This window comes from Homarus americanus, unplaced genomic scaffold (genome assembly GCF_018991925.1).
Source record: "Homarus americanus isolate GMGI-L3 unplaced genomic scaffold, GMGI_Hamer_2.0 scaffold48088, whole genome shotgun sequence".
NCBI classification, from domain to species: Eukaryota; Metazoa; Arthropoda; class Malacostraca; order Decapoda; family Nephropidae; genus Homarus; species Homarus americanus.
Window position 1 is genome coordinate 907,468 of NW_024719965.1, and position 14,311 is coordinate 921,778.

At 41.2% G+C, this 14,311-nt stretch overlaps 1 protein-coding gene across 4 annotated transcripts in view; it reads left to right on the forward strand.

The window, feature by feature from the left end:
- The window catches only part of LOC121860346 (sorting nexin-13-like), a 65,199-nt gene that overhangs the window by 39,090 nt on the left and 11,798 nt on the right, over window positions 1–14,311 (forward strand). For all 4 annotated transcript variants that reach the window (XM_042357427.1, XM_042357426.1, XM_042357429.1 and 1 more), the window contains 2 exons: window positions 5,286–5,399; window positions 7,957–8,089. In XM_042357427.1, the coding sequence (XP_042213361.1) occupies window positions 5,286–5,399; window positions 7,957–8,089 (247 nt within the window). The remainder of the gene's footprint in view (window positions 1–5,285; window positions 5,400–7,956; window positions 8,090–14,311) is intronic.

Genomic DNA, 14,311 nt, shown 5'->3' on the forward strand with positions numbered 1-14,311 from the left:
CTCATGTTGCCAAATTGCTGTGGATCAATTGACTGATAAATTCTAGCAAATGCCCACTCAAAAACAAAGTCTTCACAGAGTAGACTGGGTATGGGGGTAATGGCAACTGGCCTGAGGTTGTTAGGGGACTGTGGGGATAGGGGTGACAAATGCGGTTTTCCATTCATTAGGGCATTTGCTTTGTCTGAGGGATGCATTAATAATTAATAGAACAGAGGTCAATTGGGGTTGTGAAGCATTTGGATTTAAATTTCAGGAGTTTGTTGGCGATTTCAAATGGTTGAACACTGGGAGGGGGAAGGTAAGTAAGCCGGGAGGAGAGTGAGGTCAAGACTGGGTCGGATATGACATATGGTAGCAAAGTGGTTATTAATTATCTTAGCTGCCTCCTCACTAGGTATATGTGAGATGAAAGGAAGTGTGGGAGACTGACGGTTAAGACCACAGAGATCTTTTACCTTGGAGTACCACTGACCGATGCCGACCTCCTTGAGGCCGTGCACTTTCCTGGGATAATAAGACTTTTTGGCCGACTTGATTTCCCTGATGACCTGGTTACGTAGACATTTGTATAGGTGGTTGTTGGTGTAGTATGCCTTGTTGCGCTGCTCAATTAGTCTTTTGATACGGGGACACCATCGGGGTGGATCCTCAGTGTCTTGGCTGGAAAGAAGTGGTGGTAGGCTTTGGTGATAGTGTCCAGGTAATTATCCCACTTGTTCTGCACATCGTCTAACGTGACCACTTCAGTCCAGGGATACCGGGTCACCCATTGTCCGGAACTCCGCATGGCAGAGTCAGAGGTAGGTCGGTAAGTCCTGGTGACAACTGGCAGTCGTGAGATGGTAGGTGTAGGTGACCACAGTGGAGACAGGTGGGGGCTGTTCCCCATGTGCCCCATGTGTGGGAAAGTCAACTTGTGCAAGGTGGAGGTGTTGGGTGATGTTACTGATGTCTAACTCATTAGAGTCACCGCATATCACTAGTTTAGCAGATAGAAATCTGGATCTCAGGGAGTCAGCAGTGTCTATTATATGAGTAATCAGTACATTGGCGGTTGGTGCGTGGAGGGGGGGGGGTGATAACAAACACAAACAATGAGGGAGGCAAGCTGGCGAGGGTGGGAGGTGGGAGTGACCTGAACCCACAAAGCTTCTACATCCTCAGGTACATTAACACCTAGGCGTGATGGTTTAAGGTCACTGCGACAGTACAGCACTACACCCCCACCGCTCCTGTCTTTTCTAAGGTGGTGAAATAACTCATAGTTTTCCATGGCACAGATCTCAGGAACAATTTGCCACGCCTCGGTAATCGCCACAATACCTGCACCAACGGACATCACTGTGACACTGACCTCCTCCACCTTGTTGCATAAAGATGTGACATTGGACAGCAATAGGGATGGTAGGCTGTACCATAGTCGCGGCACTTCATAGCGAGCACACTGTCTTTCAGGCACTGGCTTGACTTTCTTATGCTTGCTAGGCGTGATGATAGGGATTCGTCTGTGTGTGTGTGTGTGTGTGTGTGTGTGTGTGTGTGTGTGTGTGTGTGTGTGTGTGTGTGTGTGTGTGTGTGTGTGTGTGTGTGTGTGTGTGTGTGTGTGTGTGTGTGTGTGTGTGTGTGTGTGTGTGTGTGTGTGTGTGTGTGTGTGTGTGTGTGTGTGTGTGTGTGTGTGTGTGTGTGTGTGTGTGTGTGTGTGTGTGTGTGCAGTGAGCTGTATTGCATGACTGACTCACCTCCCTCCCCCTCATGTGACATCACAGCACACACACACATTGGAAGAACAAATACTGTATATGTATACAGCCTTAACAACATCGAACGAGAGAAGTTGACTTGTGAATGAGACCTAGTGGTTCTTGTAAGCCCGGACCTTTGGCCTAAAAAAACAGTGTGTTAATGTTCGAAATAAGGCAAACAGAGTATTAGGTTTTATATCTAGAAGTGCAAGTAATAAGTGTGCGGAGGTCATATTGCAACTATATCTTGCGCTAGTCAAGCCGCACCTCGACTATGTTGTTCAGTTCTGGTGCCCCTATTATTGAATGGATATCAACTCACTGGAGTCGGTGCAGCGAAGAATGACAAAAAATGATTCTGGGACTTAGAAACCTCCCCTATCAAGATAGATTAAAGAAACTAAACTTGCATTCCCTAGAAAGATGAAGAGTGCAAGGAGATATGATTGAAGTATTTAAGTGGGTGAAAGGAATCAATAAAAGAGATATAGAGAAAGTTCTTATAATATCCGAGCAGGATAGGACTCGTAGCAACGGATTTAAGTTGGATAAGTTTAGGTTTAGGAGGGAGATAGGAAGAAACTGGTTCACAAATTGGGTGGTAGATGAGTGGAACAAGCTTAGCAACTTTGTAGTAAGTTCTGGGGCACTGGAAAGTTTTAAAAGGAGAGTAGATGGATTCATGGACGATAGAGGGTGGTTGTAACTCCGACAGGAGCTGCCATGCACAGTCCAACCGGCCTATTGCAGACGCCTTATTTTCTTATGTTCTTATATCTCAGACAGCTGGTTGACTGCCTGGCTGAACTGTGTGGCATTGCTTAGATAATGGTTTGATTGTGGAAGGAGCTATTTTTTTTATAAAATGTGCTATTGTATGTTATGATATTGTGTGTATCAGTTTTATTGTTTTTTAGTAATTAAAAAAAAAGTGGTTATAGCGCTACTGGTGTCAGACACGCGAATAAATGACTTCAGTTGCATTCGCATTGTTGGGGTAAATTAGATAGTTGGAATTCGGATAAAATGAATTGCACTGTAAATTAAATAAAGTCTACGACATTAGATTTACCATAATAGTGGAGATGTTCTGCATACAGTGGTCTAACATGAATGAGGAAGGTTGTTGAGTGTTAGCAGGTCAGTACAGCAGGAACCAAATTTTACCAGGGAGTGTTAAATATTAATTCTGGTGCCCTAGATACTCTGTGGTGCAATGTATAGAACTTTACACCCAAAATATTGGGGTGCTACAGCACTCTTCCTTTCCGCGTCATGTACTGGTTGGAGTGAGAGGGGGAGAACGGTGCGACACACATGAGAGAACTGAATAACTAGTGAGTGTGTGTGTGGGAGATGCTCATCTGTCAATGGTCAGTCAAAAAATTTCTAACAGCCTCACAGATAGCTGAATTTCGATTGCAAATCTTGAATAAATGAATTCACAAATACTGTACAGGGGGATAAGTGTATACTAAATATTTTGAGATTTTCCAAGATTTTATATAACTCGTTTTTTCCGAATTATTTAAAAAAAATCCAGAGTATATCCTTCCTGAGTTATATGAAATTCTGAATTATCAAATGCCGAGTTATCCAGGTTTTACTGTACAGCTTACAGCACTCTTTTTATATGATTATATGGGCTGTAAGGGCAGTACAGTAAACCCTAGAAAGACTGGACCCTGAAAGTCCAGATTTCAAATGGATAGTCTAGACCAGGGGTGGCGAACCTATGGCACGCGTGCCCACGGTGGCACTTGAAAATATTTTGTTGGCACGCAGCATGCACTGCCGCCCCAAGATTATTTAAACCCCACCCAGTGATCAGGGAAGAGATTACCTTTGATTTGGTTTGTCTTTTTATTTTGAAGTCAAATTTCAAATTATATATTGATTTTTCTATTGTTTAATACTGTGTCATATTTTTTATGATGAAACATTACTGTACATTAATAGGCTGATCATATGAGAATATAATGAATAAATAAAAACGAATACAAATGTGTGAACGGCCTGTCCTAGTCCCACTCTCCCACCTCCAGCATGTTTACACATAAAGTGTCATCTCTTGTACCTATTAGCTCTTGTCAGGCCTATATCAAATCTGATTAGACCACTGTTCAGTATCCCCATTAAAGACAATACACTAAGTCCTCTCTTAACGTTGTGGTTCCGTTCCTGAAAACTGCAACATTAATGGAAACAACATTAACGCAATAAATTTTCCCCGTAAGAAATAGATAAAATACGGGAGTTACATTCCCCAGCCTCCCTTTGCCCCATAAAATACATTACATACCTGTATATAGTGAACCCTCGAAGATCCGAACTAAAAGGGAGGACCATCTGTCTGGAAAAACGATTGTCTGGATTTTCCTGCGAATAATAAATGATATGAGAAACTCCAAAAATACAGTACTAATGTTGTGAAAAACAAATTACAATATATAAACTATGCATTTACCTATGATAACATAATAAGAAACATTGCATCATTACTAGAGTGAATGAAATAGTATTCCTACAAACAACAATTGTCAACTTTGTTTATGTTTCCCACTTCCTCGAGCACCTGTCTCCAAGCAACTGACAGGTCAAGCAGCGCCCCAGGGCCTAAAATGTTCTTTGCTCTGGTTTGTGAATGTTTCTTAGGGAAACTTCTAGGAGGCTTCTTAGCCCAGAACCCCCCAATTTTTTGTCCGGATTTCCCGGGTCCAGATCTTTGAGGGTTTACTGTACATAAATTCAATGGAATGTTTATAGAAATAAGTATATATTATACATCCAAAAAGATAAATAAACTAAATCATTTTGTATTGTACTCACTGATGGGCGGAGGTGGAGCGAGTGTGTGGTGGGTAGTGGGAGAGGAGGAGGGCGGGAGAGGAGGAAGGTGGCGAGTCACTGAGACCCGGAGGGTGGCGAGTCACTGAGACCCGGAGGGTGGCTCCTCCACCTGCTCTGACTGGGTGAGAGAGGGTGAAACAACGTTGTCGGGGGCACCATTAAACGAGGACTTACTGTACATTACTGTACATATTTTAATAATAAGGTAATATATTTTATTAAAAAATTCAAATTTAAGGGTCATCAGGAGGCTAGTGAGTGGCTGCTTAGATCACAGTGGCCCCCAGAATCCTCATTTGGTAAAAGCCCAGACAACCTGCAAGTCATGACTTTCCTTCCCCCCAAATTGTCTGGACTTTTGAGGGTTTACTGTACTCTTTATTATATGGGCTGTAAGTGTAGTACTCTTATTCTACTGTATCACGTGTTAGTGCAAAATTAATTCTCGGTAGGCTTTCAACATTTCCTTCGATTTATTAAATGCTAGGAATTGCTTTGATGTAACTATATTTGCATTTAACTTGTGATAGTAGTACTGTACAGTACTTGGGAAATTACTAAAACCACACGTATTTACTTCTTTGGACCTTTTTAAATTAATAACATTAAACTCCAGGAAATGTTCATTCGTTGTTCAATATGAAATACCAAACTTATTTGGAGTTAATATTTTGTTTCCTTTACTTTCAGTGTACAGATATTCCAATAACAAGTGAACTCTTTGTTAATGTGATAAAAACAACAAGTAACTTGGAAGAATTAGATGCCATAAGAAGTCTAGTTGTCAAAGAGATGGCAAATTTGGTAAGTAGGATAGATTGTTGTTATTCTATATCTTTGCAAGCTGTCTTAGTTTCTTTATATTTGTGTTATATATAATTTTTTTGCCCCAGTACCCAGAAACATTCCGGGGATGTGGAATTTTTCTGGGTTTGAGAGAGTTGTCTCGTTACCCAGAAATCCCTCATCCCCAGAAGAGCTCTGCACCAATTATTGTGGCTAGTGGTGATATCACTGTACAATGTAAGATAAATCTTTAAGATTGTAAGCATGTAAACAGCAATAATGAAAACATATAAATAGCAATAATAAATACATAAAAAGAACAAAAATGGTACAAGTTAGTGTACTATACACACTGCGGCATAGTCTCCACTGCCGCTCACCGTTGCAACACAGCAGTGTCCCTAGCAATGGTGCTCTGCGCTGCTGACCCTATTACCTGTAGATACTTAAATGCTTGTACCTTATTATAACTATTTATTTTTGCACTTTCTGTATACAGTATAGGATTGTGTTCATGTAAAGGATTAAAAAAAAAAAAATACATGTAAGTACACTGTATCTACCCAAAAATACAGCTGGCTTTTGGAACCTTATGGATACTGGGATGCCAGATAAACAGTCCCATACATGTAGTACAGTTATTTGGGAAGTATTGATAATGTTGAAAATTGTTGGGTGTTTCAGGAAGAAGAGATTTTCAGTGAGAGTAGGACTGTTAGGACTTATGATGTCACCTTAATTTTTTAATACTACTGTATTTTCTTGGATGGGATTCTAAGAGGGATGAAAGCAATGGTGAGAATAAAGTACAATACTGTAATTGATTGGAATAAGGGACACAAGATGATACGAGAGAAAAGATGCAAATTTTAATGACTGAGTTTGGACAAGTGTGTAGTAACGTGTAGGAAAAAGTTAAGAGTACTGTACAAGTGTAAAGGTAAATGAATTATAGAAATGAAAATAGAAAAGGAAAACAAGGGAAAATAAATACTGTACAGTGAACCCTCACTTTACGCGGTCAATTGAACCCACGGCGGCCCGCGTAAAGTGAGAAACGCGTAAAGTGAACAACATAACAAATGGGATTAATTGAAATAGAGACCGGGCCGACCCCCAAACTCCACTTTTTCAGACACAATACCTACGTTGTAGTAAAAATAACTTCTTAATTTTATGATGGTATGCACACGCAATTAATAATTAAGAGAAATATCAATAATATTAGGTTTTTTAACATTACATTAGTAGAAAAGATGGCTGGGCACACGGGGATGGGGGGTTGGTTCCGAGGCAGAGGGCAGATTATTGGCCCTCACCTGTATCACTTGTATCAATTGTATCACTATCCACCACAGAGACTTGCAGGGCCTCTTTGTCAAACCCCTCTAAGTCCATATCCTCACTATCATTATCACTATCACTGACTTGGGCCAGCTGTGGTGGGTGGCGGATGAAGAACTCGGTAATGTTTTGATGACTGGACGACCTTGTGCGCACCCTGCTCGCGCAGCTCTCCGCGTAAAAGGGTACACACACCGTGGAAAGTGAGCATTCCGTGTTTGGCAGGGTACCGCGTAAACGTGGAAACGCGTAAAGTGGGACCGCGTAAAGAGAGGGTTGACTGTACTGTAATTTGAATGGAGGTGGAATTGATGAAGGAAGATGGTTTAGGTGTTTGATAGTGGATGTATTAGCAAATGGAACTACTGTATGGATGAATCATATAATAGCAGGGGGAAAAGTTGGCAAGAAATCCATGGAGTAGAAGAGATAGAAATGTACAATGCAAACTTAGAGCTGACATTATTACAGAGGTGTGAAGCATGGACTTTGGATAAAAAAAGAAGAAATAATATGGAAGCAGTGGAAATTAATTACTTCAGAGCAATATTTAGGTAATTGAGGTGCAGGGATTACTGAGAACTAAAATAAGGAGATATGAACAGGTTTTGTTAAGATGCCTAACATATGCTGAGAAAGTGGAAAGAGAAAGATTTGTGAGAAACAAAAACAAAAGGAGTGTATAATTAAGAGGCATATTGTACTGCAATAGTAGTGGGAGGGGAAGACCAAGAAGGAGGTACTGTAGAAGGGTGTGATGAGGAACATACCAGGAGTGAATGGATGAATGTCCAGGAAGTAGTGGTGTGCTTGAATAACTGAAAATCCTGGGGTTTTTTTTTTTTTTGACATAGTGGTGATGAGGTGGAGGACACACTGAAAGTGAGGGGGTTTAATATCCAGGATACAGCACTGAACACGAGTGACCTGCGAACATGGTGATGATAGTCTATTCATTTTAGGGGGTTAAGCATGCTGTTGGTGGGTAAGTAAACCAGGTACATCAATAGGTTGCAATCACAAAGGGTAACACCAAATCAGAACACTTTTATAGCATTAAAGTGAATGAATTGAAAGAAGGGACTGAAGGAAAAGCCTATGTTTGCTCAAGTCTAGTCACCATACAACACAGCAGGAAAATACCAGAAAGCGTGGAAATATATTCACATTTCAAGGATAGAATATACATAATTTTCATGTTATTTTTATTCTTCATTGGTTCTTTCTCCAGAGATCACAGGATTCTGGAGGCCGAGATGAAGGCACAGAGGTTAAGCAGCAGTTGGGTAGCCTGGAGTTTGCCAGACGTGTTATTGACAATCGTGTCAACAGAATAGATAAAGGGTCTGAAACTGATTCATTAGGTAAGTTGCCCTTCTATAAATAAATGTGCAGAAATCAAATCCTAATTACTGCATTTCTTTTTAGTCATAAACATTATAGATACATATTACAAGAGTTGCATTTTTTGTCTGATTAATTTGCCCTGGCTCTTTAATGAGTAATGCTTGGTAGCCTTGAAATGAAAGAGAATTACTATACTTATTACTAGTTTGGGTGCATTGGCGGTTTATCACAAGGGTTCCAGTTCGTGATACTTGGGCTGGTCTTTTGTACAGAAACTCTTATAAATTGATGAAAAATATGAATCACTTTAAACAATTAACTACTATAAACAAAATTATTATATAATTTTCTGGGGGAAATTAATCAGTCAAAAAATAAACTGTGTTTATACAAAATATATTGTGTGTGTATGTGTGTGCATTCCTTATGCATTTCCATAGTTTTGAATATAACTTCAAACATAGGCTGGATGGATTTTTGAGCAATAGGGGTTGGGTGTAAATGGGACTGCCCAGTATGGGCCAATAGTATGGACTGCCCAGTATGGGCTGCAGTTTCCTCCATTCTCATGTTCTTATGTAGTAATGCACTACAGTATTTTTTATCCCTCCATGAGAGGTAGGGTGGGTAATGTGCCTCATAAAATAAAAATACAGTTGAGAAGCAGGTGCATGTTCTCCCTCTAATGGTTGTTCATCAACTGACTACCAATGCCAACTGTCACCTTTACCATTTACACCTAATTTAACATACTTATAACAATAAAGTAGTAAGAAGGTAGTACTGTAAGTGTAAGAATGCATAAAAGAATTATATAAGTTGTGGTAATGAGTTACAGTAGACTCGCATTTTTCTTACGTGGTTTCAACTATACGCGGATTCCCCCGTGGGTTAGGTTACAATTTCCAATTTCAAACTCCAAATTCCAAATTTTCAAAATGGGTCGTAAGCACGCCAAACGCTAGCCCGCCAAAGCTCCACCCCAGCTATCTAAGCTCTCGGTCTTCAGTTGCTGCGTGGGTATTGTCGGAGTAACACCTGCCTCGTCTGTGTCAATTTAGTGCGCTTAGACCTCTCATACACGTTCATAATGCCCAAACACAAGCCAACCCCTACCTCTGGTCTCCCAGCAAAGAAACAACGCTCTGTGATGACCCTGGAAGAAAAAGTGGCCTTTTTAGACTTAATAAAGGGTGGGATGTCGGTCGCTGCTGTGGCACAGAGGTATGGACGCAACGAATCAAGCGTGAGGTCCATTAAGATTCGGGAGAATGAAATTCGTGAAACCGTGTCTGAAAGTGCCTCATTTACTGGTAAGGTGACTAGCCAGGTTAGAGATGTAACTCTACTGAAGGTGGAGAAGGAATTAAACTTCTGGGTAGAGGATATGAACCAGAAATGTGTCCCCATCGACGGCAACATGCTCTGGGAGAAGGCACTGAGTCTTTATGACCAGTTTAAATCTTAGGTTTCTCAGGGCAAAGCATCCACCAGCTCTGAGAAGAATTTTAAAGCTAGTGCAGGTTGGCTCAACAGTTTCAGAACACGTTTCAACCTGAAAAATATTAGAATCACCGGCCAATCGGCATTGGGGGACGAGGCAGTTGCACGGGTGTTCCCAGACGAATTCAGGAAATTTATTTAGGAAAATAGATATCTTCCAGAGCAGGTCTTCAACACTGACGAAACAGGTTTGTTTTTTGGGAGAAAATGCAAACCAGAACCTACATTTCCAAGTCTTAGAAACAGGTCCCTGGGTTCAAGGCTGCAAAGGACCGTGTCACCGTCCTACTATGTGGCAATGCAGCAGGGCATATGATAAAGCCAGGCATGATTTATAGGTCTGCCAACCCTTGTGCTCTGAAGGGAAAAAATAAGAATCTCCTCCCTGTCTACTGGCAGTCAAACAAGAAAGCCTGGGTGACAGCAATGCTTTTCCTTGCTTTTCCTTGAGTGGTTCCACAAATGTTTTATCCCCGAAGTAAAGAGCAACCTAGAGAAGCTCAGCCTGTCTTTCAAGGTGTTGGTGGTCGTTGACAATGCACCAGGCCACCCGGATGCCATAAAATTCGCTGACGATGACATCGAGGTAGTGTTCCTGCTACCCAACACCACCTCCATCCTCCAGCCTCTTGACCAGGGCGTGATTCGGTGCTTTAAGGCAGCGTGCACAAGCCTCACATTCGTCCGCATTCGCAATACCATGGAAGACGGCACTAACAACAGTGTTATGGCATGCTGGAAGGAATTCAAAATTGCCAATTGCATCACTTTTGTGAAAGAGGCCATGGGTGCACTGAAACCAAAGTCGGTTAATTCGTGTTGGCGGGCACTGTGGAGTGACTGTGTGCGTGACTTCAAAGGATATCCTAAGATTGACTCTGAAGTTAAGCCCATCGTGACGGTGGCCAGGGCTGTAGGCGGTGATGGGTTTGAAGACATGGTCTAGCAGGAATTCGAGGAGTTAATTGAAGGGCACAGGGAAACTCTGACTGATGCCGAGTTGGAGAAAATAGTGAGAGCAGATGAAGAAGATGGTGGTGCTGACGATGATAATGAAGAACAAGAATATACTGCCAGACTGGGGTCACTAATTCTAAAGGGGAATACTTAACTCTAATCTTAATTTCTAAGGGTCGCTGCCACCAGACCCCCTCTGGACAGTATGTATTTCATCAGGTAGCGTGCAGAGTGGACTAGGCATTGGGTTAGGTTTTTCATTGACCAGATCGATAAGGGGAAAGAAGGGTGAAACCATAACATGTCTTAATTAATTTATTCCTTATAAAGCATACTGGTAAAAAACATACAAATGAATTGGCCTTCGTCAGAAGAACAACGAAAATGTTGGTTACCCCGCTCGGCACCAGACGTCTTACATTAATGGCGTGTCATCCACATACTTATTGCATAACAATCTGTGACCTCCTTACCTCGGTCATTCCTTCTTACACTACCCCTTAACACATCAGACTGCTCCACCTATATGGAACATAGCACCGTTGGTTATCATACATAGTAGCACCATCTCAACACACCTGTTACACTCCACACCTGCAGGTATGGGACTCCTTGTAACTTTTAGGTATACATAACAGGCACCTCGTTCGCACACCGTCCTCGGTGGGTAAAGACGAGGGCTTCACCAAGAGACATACCAGTACTATTTCTACGTCTGGTATTATAGATCGCTCCAAGTGACGACCGCGGAGTTTCTCACGGTCTCCTTATTTGTTACTACTCATTTGGGGTGGTGTGCTGGGAATCCACAGGTTCACAGTGGAGTGGCATAGCTGGGAGTAATCACCACCTGGTGGGACGCTCACAGGGATAATGGCTGTCGCGCAGCAAGGCACTCCGAGCACTCCGACCACATGGGACCTGAGGTGACGGTAGAACGGAGGGTACTGAGAAATAATGCCTGACGGGCGGTTATCACACACCCTAACACATTACTATTACACTTATACTTCAGGCAAAGCTTTAAACTGTAATAACTTCTATATAAGCCTTTTTTACAGGGCGGGATATAGCTCGATAGGACACTGACCTGAGGTGATGGTAGAACGGAGGGTACTGAGGGCAGTGCCCCGCCACTCGTTACCGCGTAGGCCTACAGTTTCCAGTCTTTAATTTTTACTTTTATTTCTTACGGTTCTCACCTGAGCACTATTGTCACCCATGCCTTATAAACACATATTTTAATTCTAAAGTACACACTAAGGTAAGGTTCTGGTTTGCTAGTTCGTGGGTAAATTCATTGGGTTATAATATCAACGCGGCACACTCGAGGCGGGTACAGGACGCTCCCTTAAACAAAGGCCGAATGTTCATGGCGTGGGTATATCCACTTCACCTAAAACTGTAATTAGGGATCCTCCTCTCACACATTGTACTATTTGAACACAGACATAAGATTCTCTGATCACTGTACATGTCGTGGGTATATGTCACGTGAGGATACGAGGTGTATTAAGTTCACACCGATGCATACAAGATATTTCCTTTCAAGTATAGTTTCTGGGTCACTTCCAACACCTCACATAGTTCTGATACATTTATCCTTTTTCCAGATCATTGTTCTCATGTATTTTCATATGATATCTGTGGAAGTTATGTTCGCTACACGTTCACAGACGTAAATAGTATGACCTTCAAACCATGATCCACACTTAGTCCTACAGTACACTAGTCCGGCTCAACTGGACTTTCCCAATCATCTTTTGGATACCCTGAGTTCTCCTTAATGCTATGAATACATACAATTAATATTATATAACTGTACCTGGGTACAACACAACACATGATTCAGTAACATTGAGTAGGTGAGTTATCCTTTATCAATGTCTCCCGTTCTCTGAGATTCTACAAGCGCGGTGGATTTGAATGTTATGTAGCGTAATATGAATTAAATGGGGTTTTTAGGAATGACAATGATGTGCGCAGTACAAGAAGAGCCAGCATGTTGGAATATACACAAGTTTAGTGAAGTGTTTCAGGTGGCCGAGCGCAACATCAACTTCTCACGAGGTCTTACAAGCGTTATGGCTCAGTATAAGAATATGTTCCAGCAGCTTAAGAAACAACAACGACAGCTTCCCATCACCATGTTAAAACTTTAGCATCAACATCGTCAGCAGATCAGCCAATGCCCTCAACTTCTCACAGTGACCTTGAGCTGCCCACATCCTCCCCTGCATCGTTATCTGACCTTGATGATCCCCCCACGGTGACGTTGGAAGGGGATGAATAATCTCAAAACAACAACACAAGTCTGTCTACATAAAGGTTTTCAACTTATATTTTTGGCTCGATATACAGTACATAACTTTCTTCATTTATTTTTACTCATTTACATGCACACACTGTCCCAAGGGCAAAGCTAGTACTGTACATGTACTCAAAATAATGTACTAAATGATTCCTAAATTTTTTTTTTTTATTCAAATTAATCACTATCTTATAAGAATCCCAGCAATGTAAATTATATTCTCCCAGGTCAGTTCAGTGACATTTTATAAGAGGAAAACTTAGTCACTCTTAAGGACAGATAAATAAATACACACTAGATCTTCGGCACCAACTGTCAACGTATCACCTCACCTCTCCCCTCCTCCTCCGTCCCTCCCTCCTTCTCCCCCATCTTCCCAGCCAGGGTTTGGTGCTTTTAGGCTTAAAGTGTTTATCTGAAAAAATATCACAGACTAAAATTAGAAGAATAAAACTCACATTGCTAGAACCCTTGTAAGAAGCGAATAATTTGAATATAAACATCATATATTTTGCACAAGCAATAAAAATTAATCACCTGTATCACATCACAGTAGTGATTTATGAGTTCTAGTGAAAATGTACGTACATATATAGTGATTTAAGGGCAATGTAGGGAATTTTTATGAGTGTTTCTGACTTTACGCATTTTTTAGGCTTTACTCGAAGTCCCAGGAACGTAACCCCTGCGTAAGTTACGAGTCTACTGTATTTATTGAGAGGTGTTAACAGATATATGAATGTTCCCCCTCTCACAGACGTGCATAAATTGATGCATCTCTGCAAATCTAGAAGGCTCTTGTTGATTGCTACTTAGATGGAAATAATTTGTTTCGATAATTGAATATTTTCGCCTTCAAAATTAAATTATTGTAACTCTTAGACTGCAGTATGTGAATTTGCAATAAACAGAGACTACCTGTACTTTTCAATTGTTTTGAATTCTCAAATTGCACATCTGTCATCTTGGACCATGCTGTCATTCCAGAGATGCTAACCTAGCTACTGAATCTTTAGCAAACAATTCTACCTCTATTTTATCATAATTCAGAGATTCCCATTTCCCTTTGCACTCATGATGTACTGAAAACAGAGGGAGAAAAACGACATGCATTAAAGGAATGCTGCATACTGTGTAGCGAAATAGACAAAATGCACACTCCTTGGTGAAATTGCAGATAAAACAGCAGTCTCCCAATATTATTAATGGCGGCATGGGTGGAAGGAACTGACTGTGTTTACATTTTCATTTACGCTTGGCTTTGCCAGATGACAGCACACAACAGTAGTACGTGATCACCACAAGATTCATAGAAAATGGTAGATTGTCTATGAGAAGGAAATATTTTTGATGGCTGTGGCATTATTGCGACTGTTGTACTTAAGAATAATGCTTCTTAACTTACATTATTGTGGTCTTTGCACCCAAATGGTTAAAACAAACCAAGCACTGCAAACTGAAAAATGGT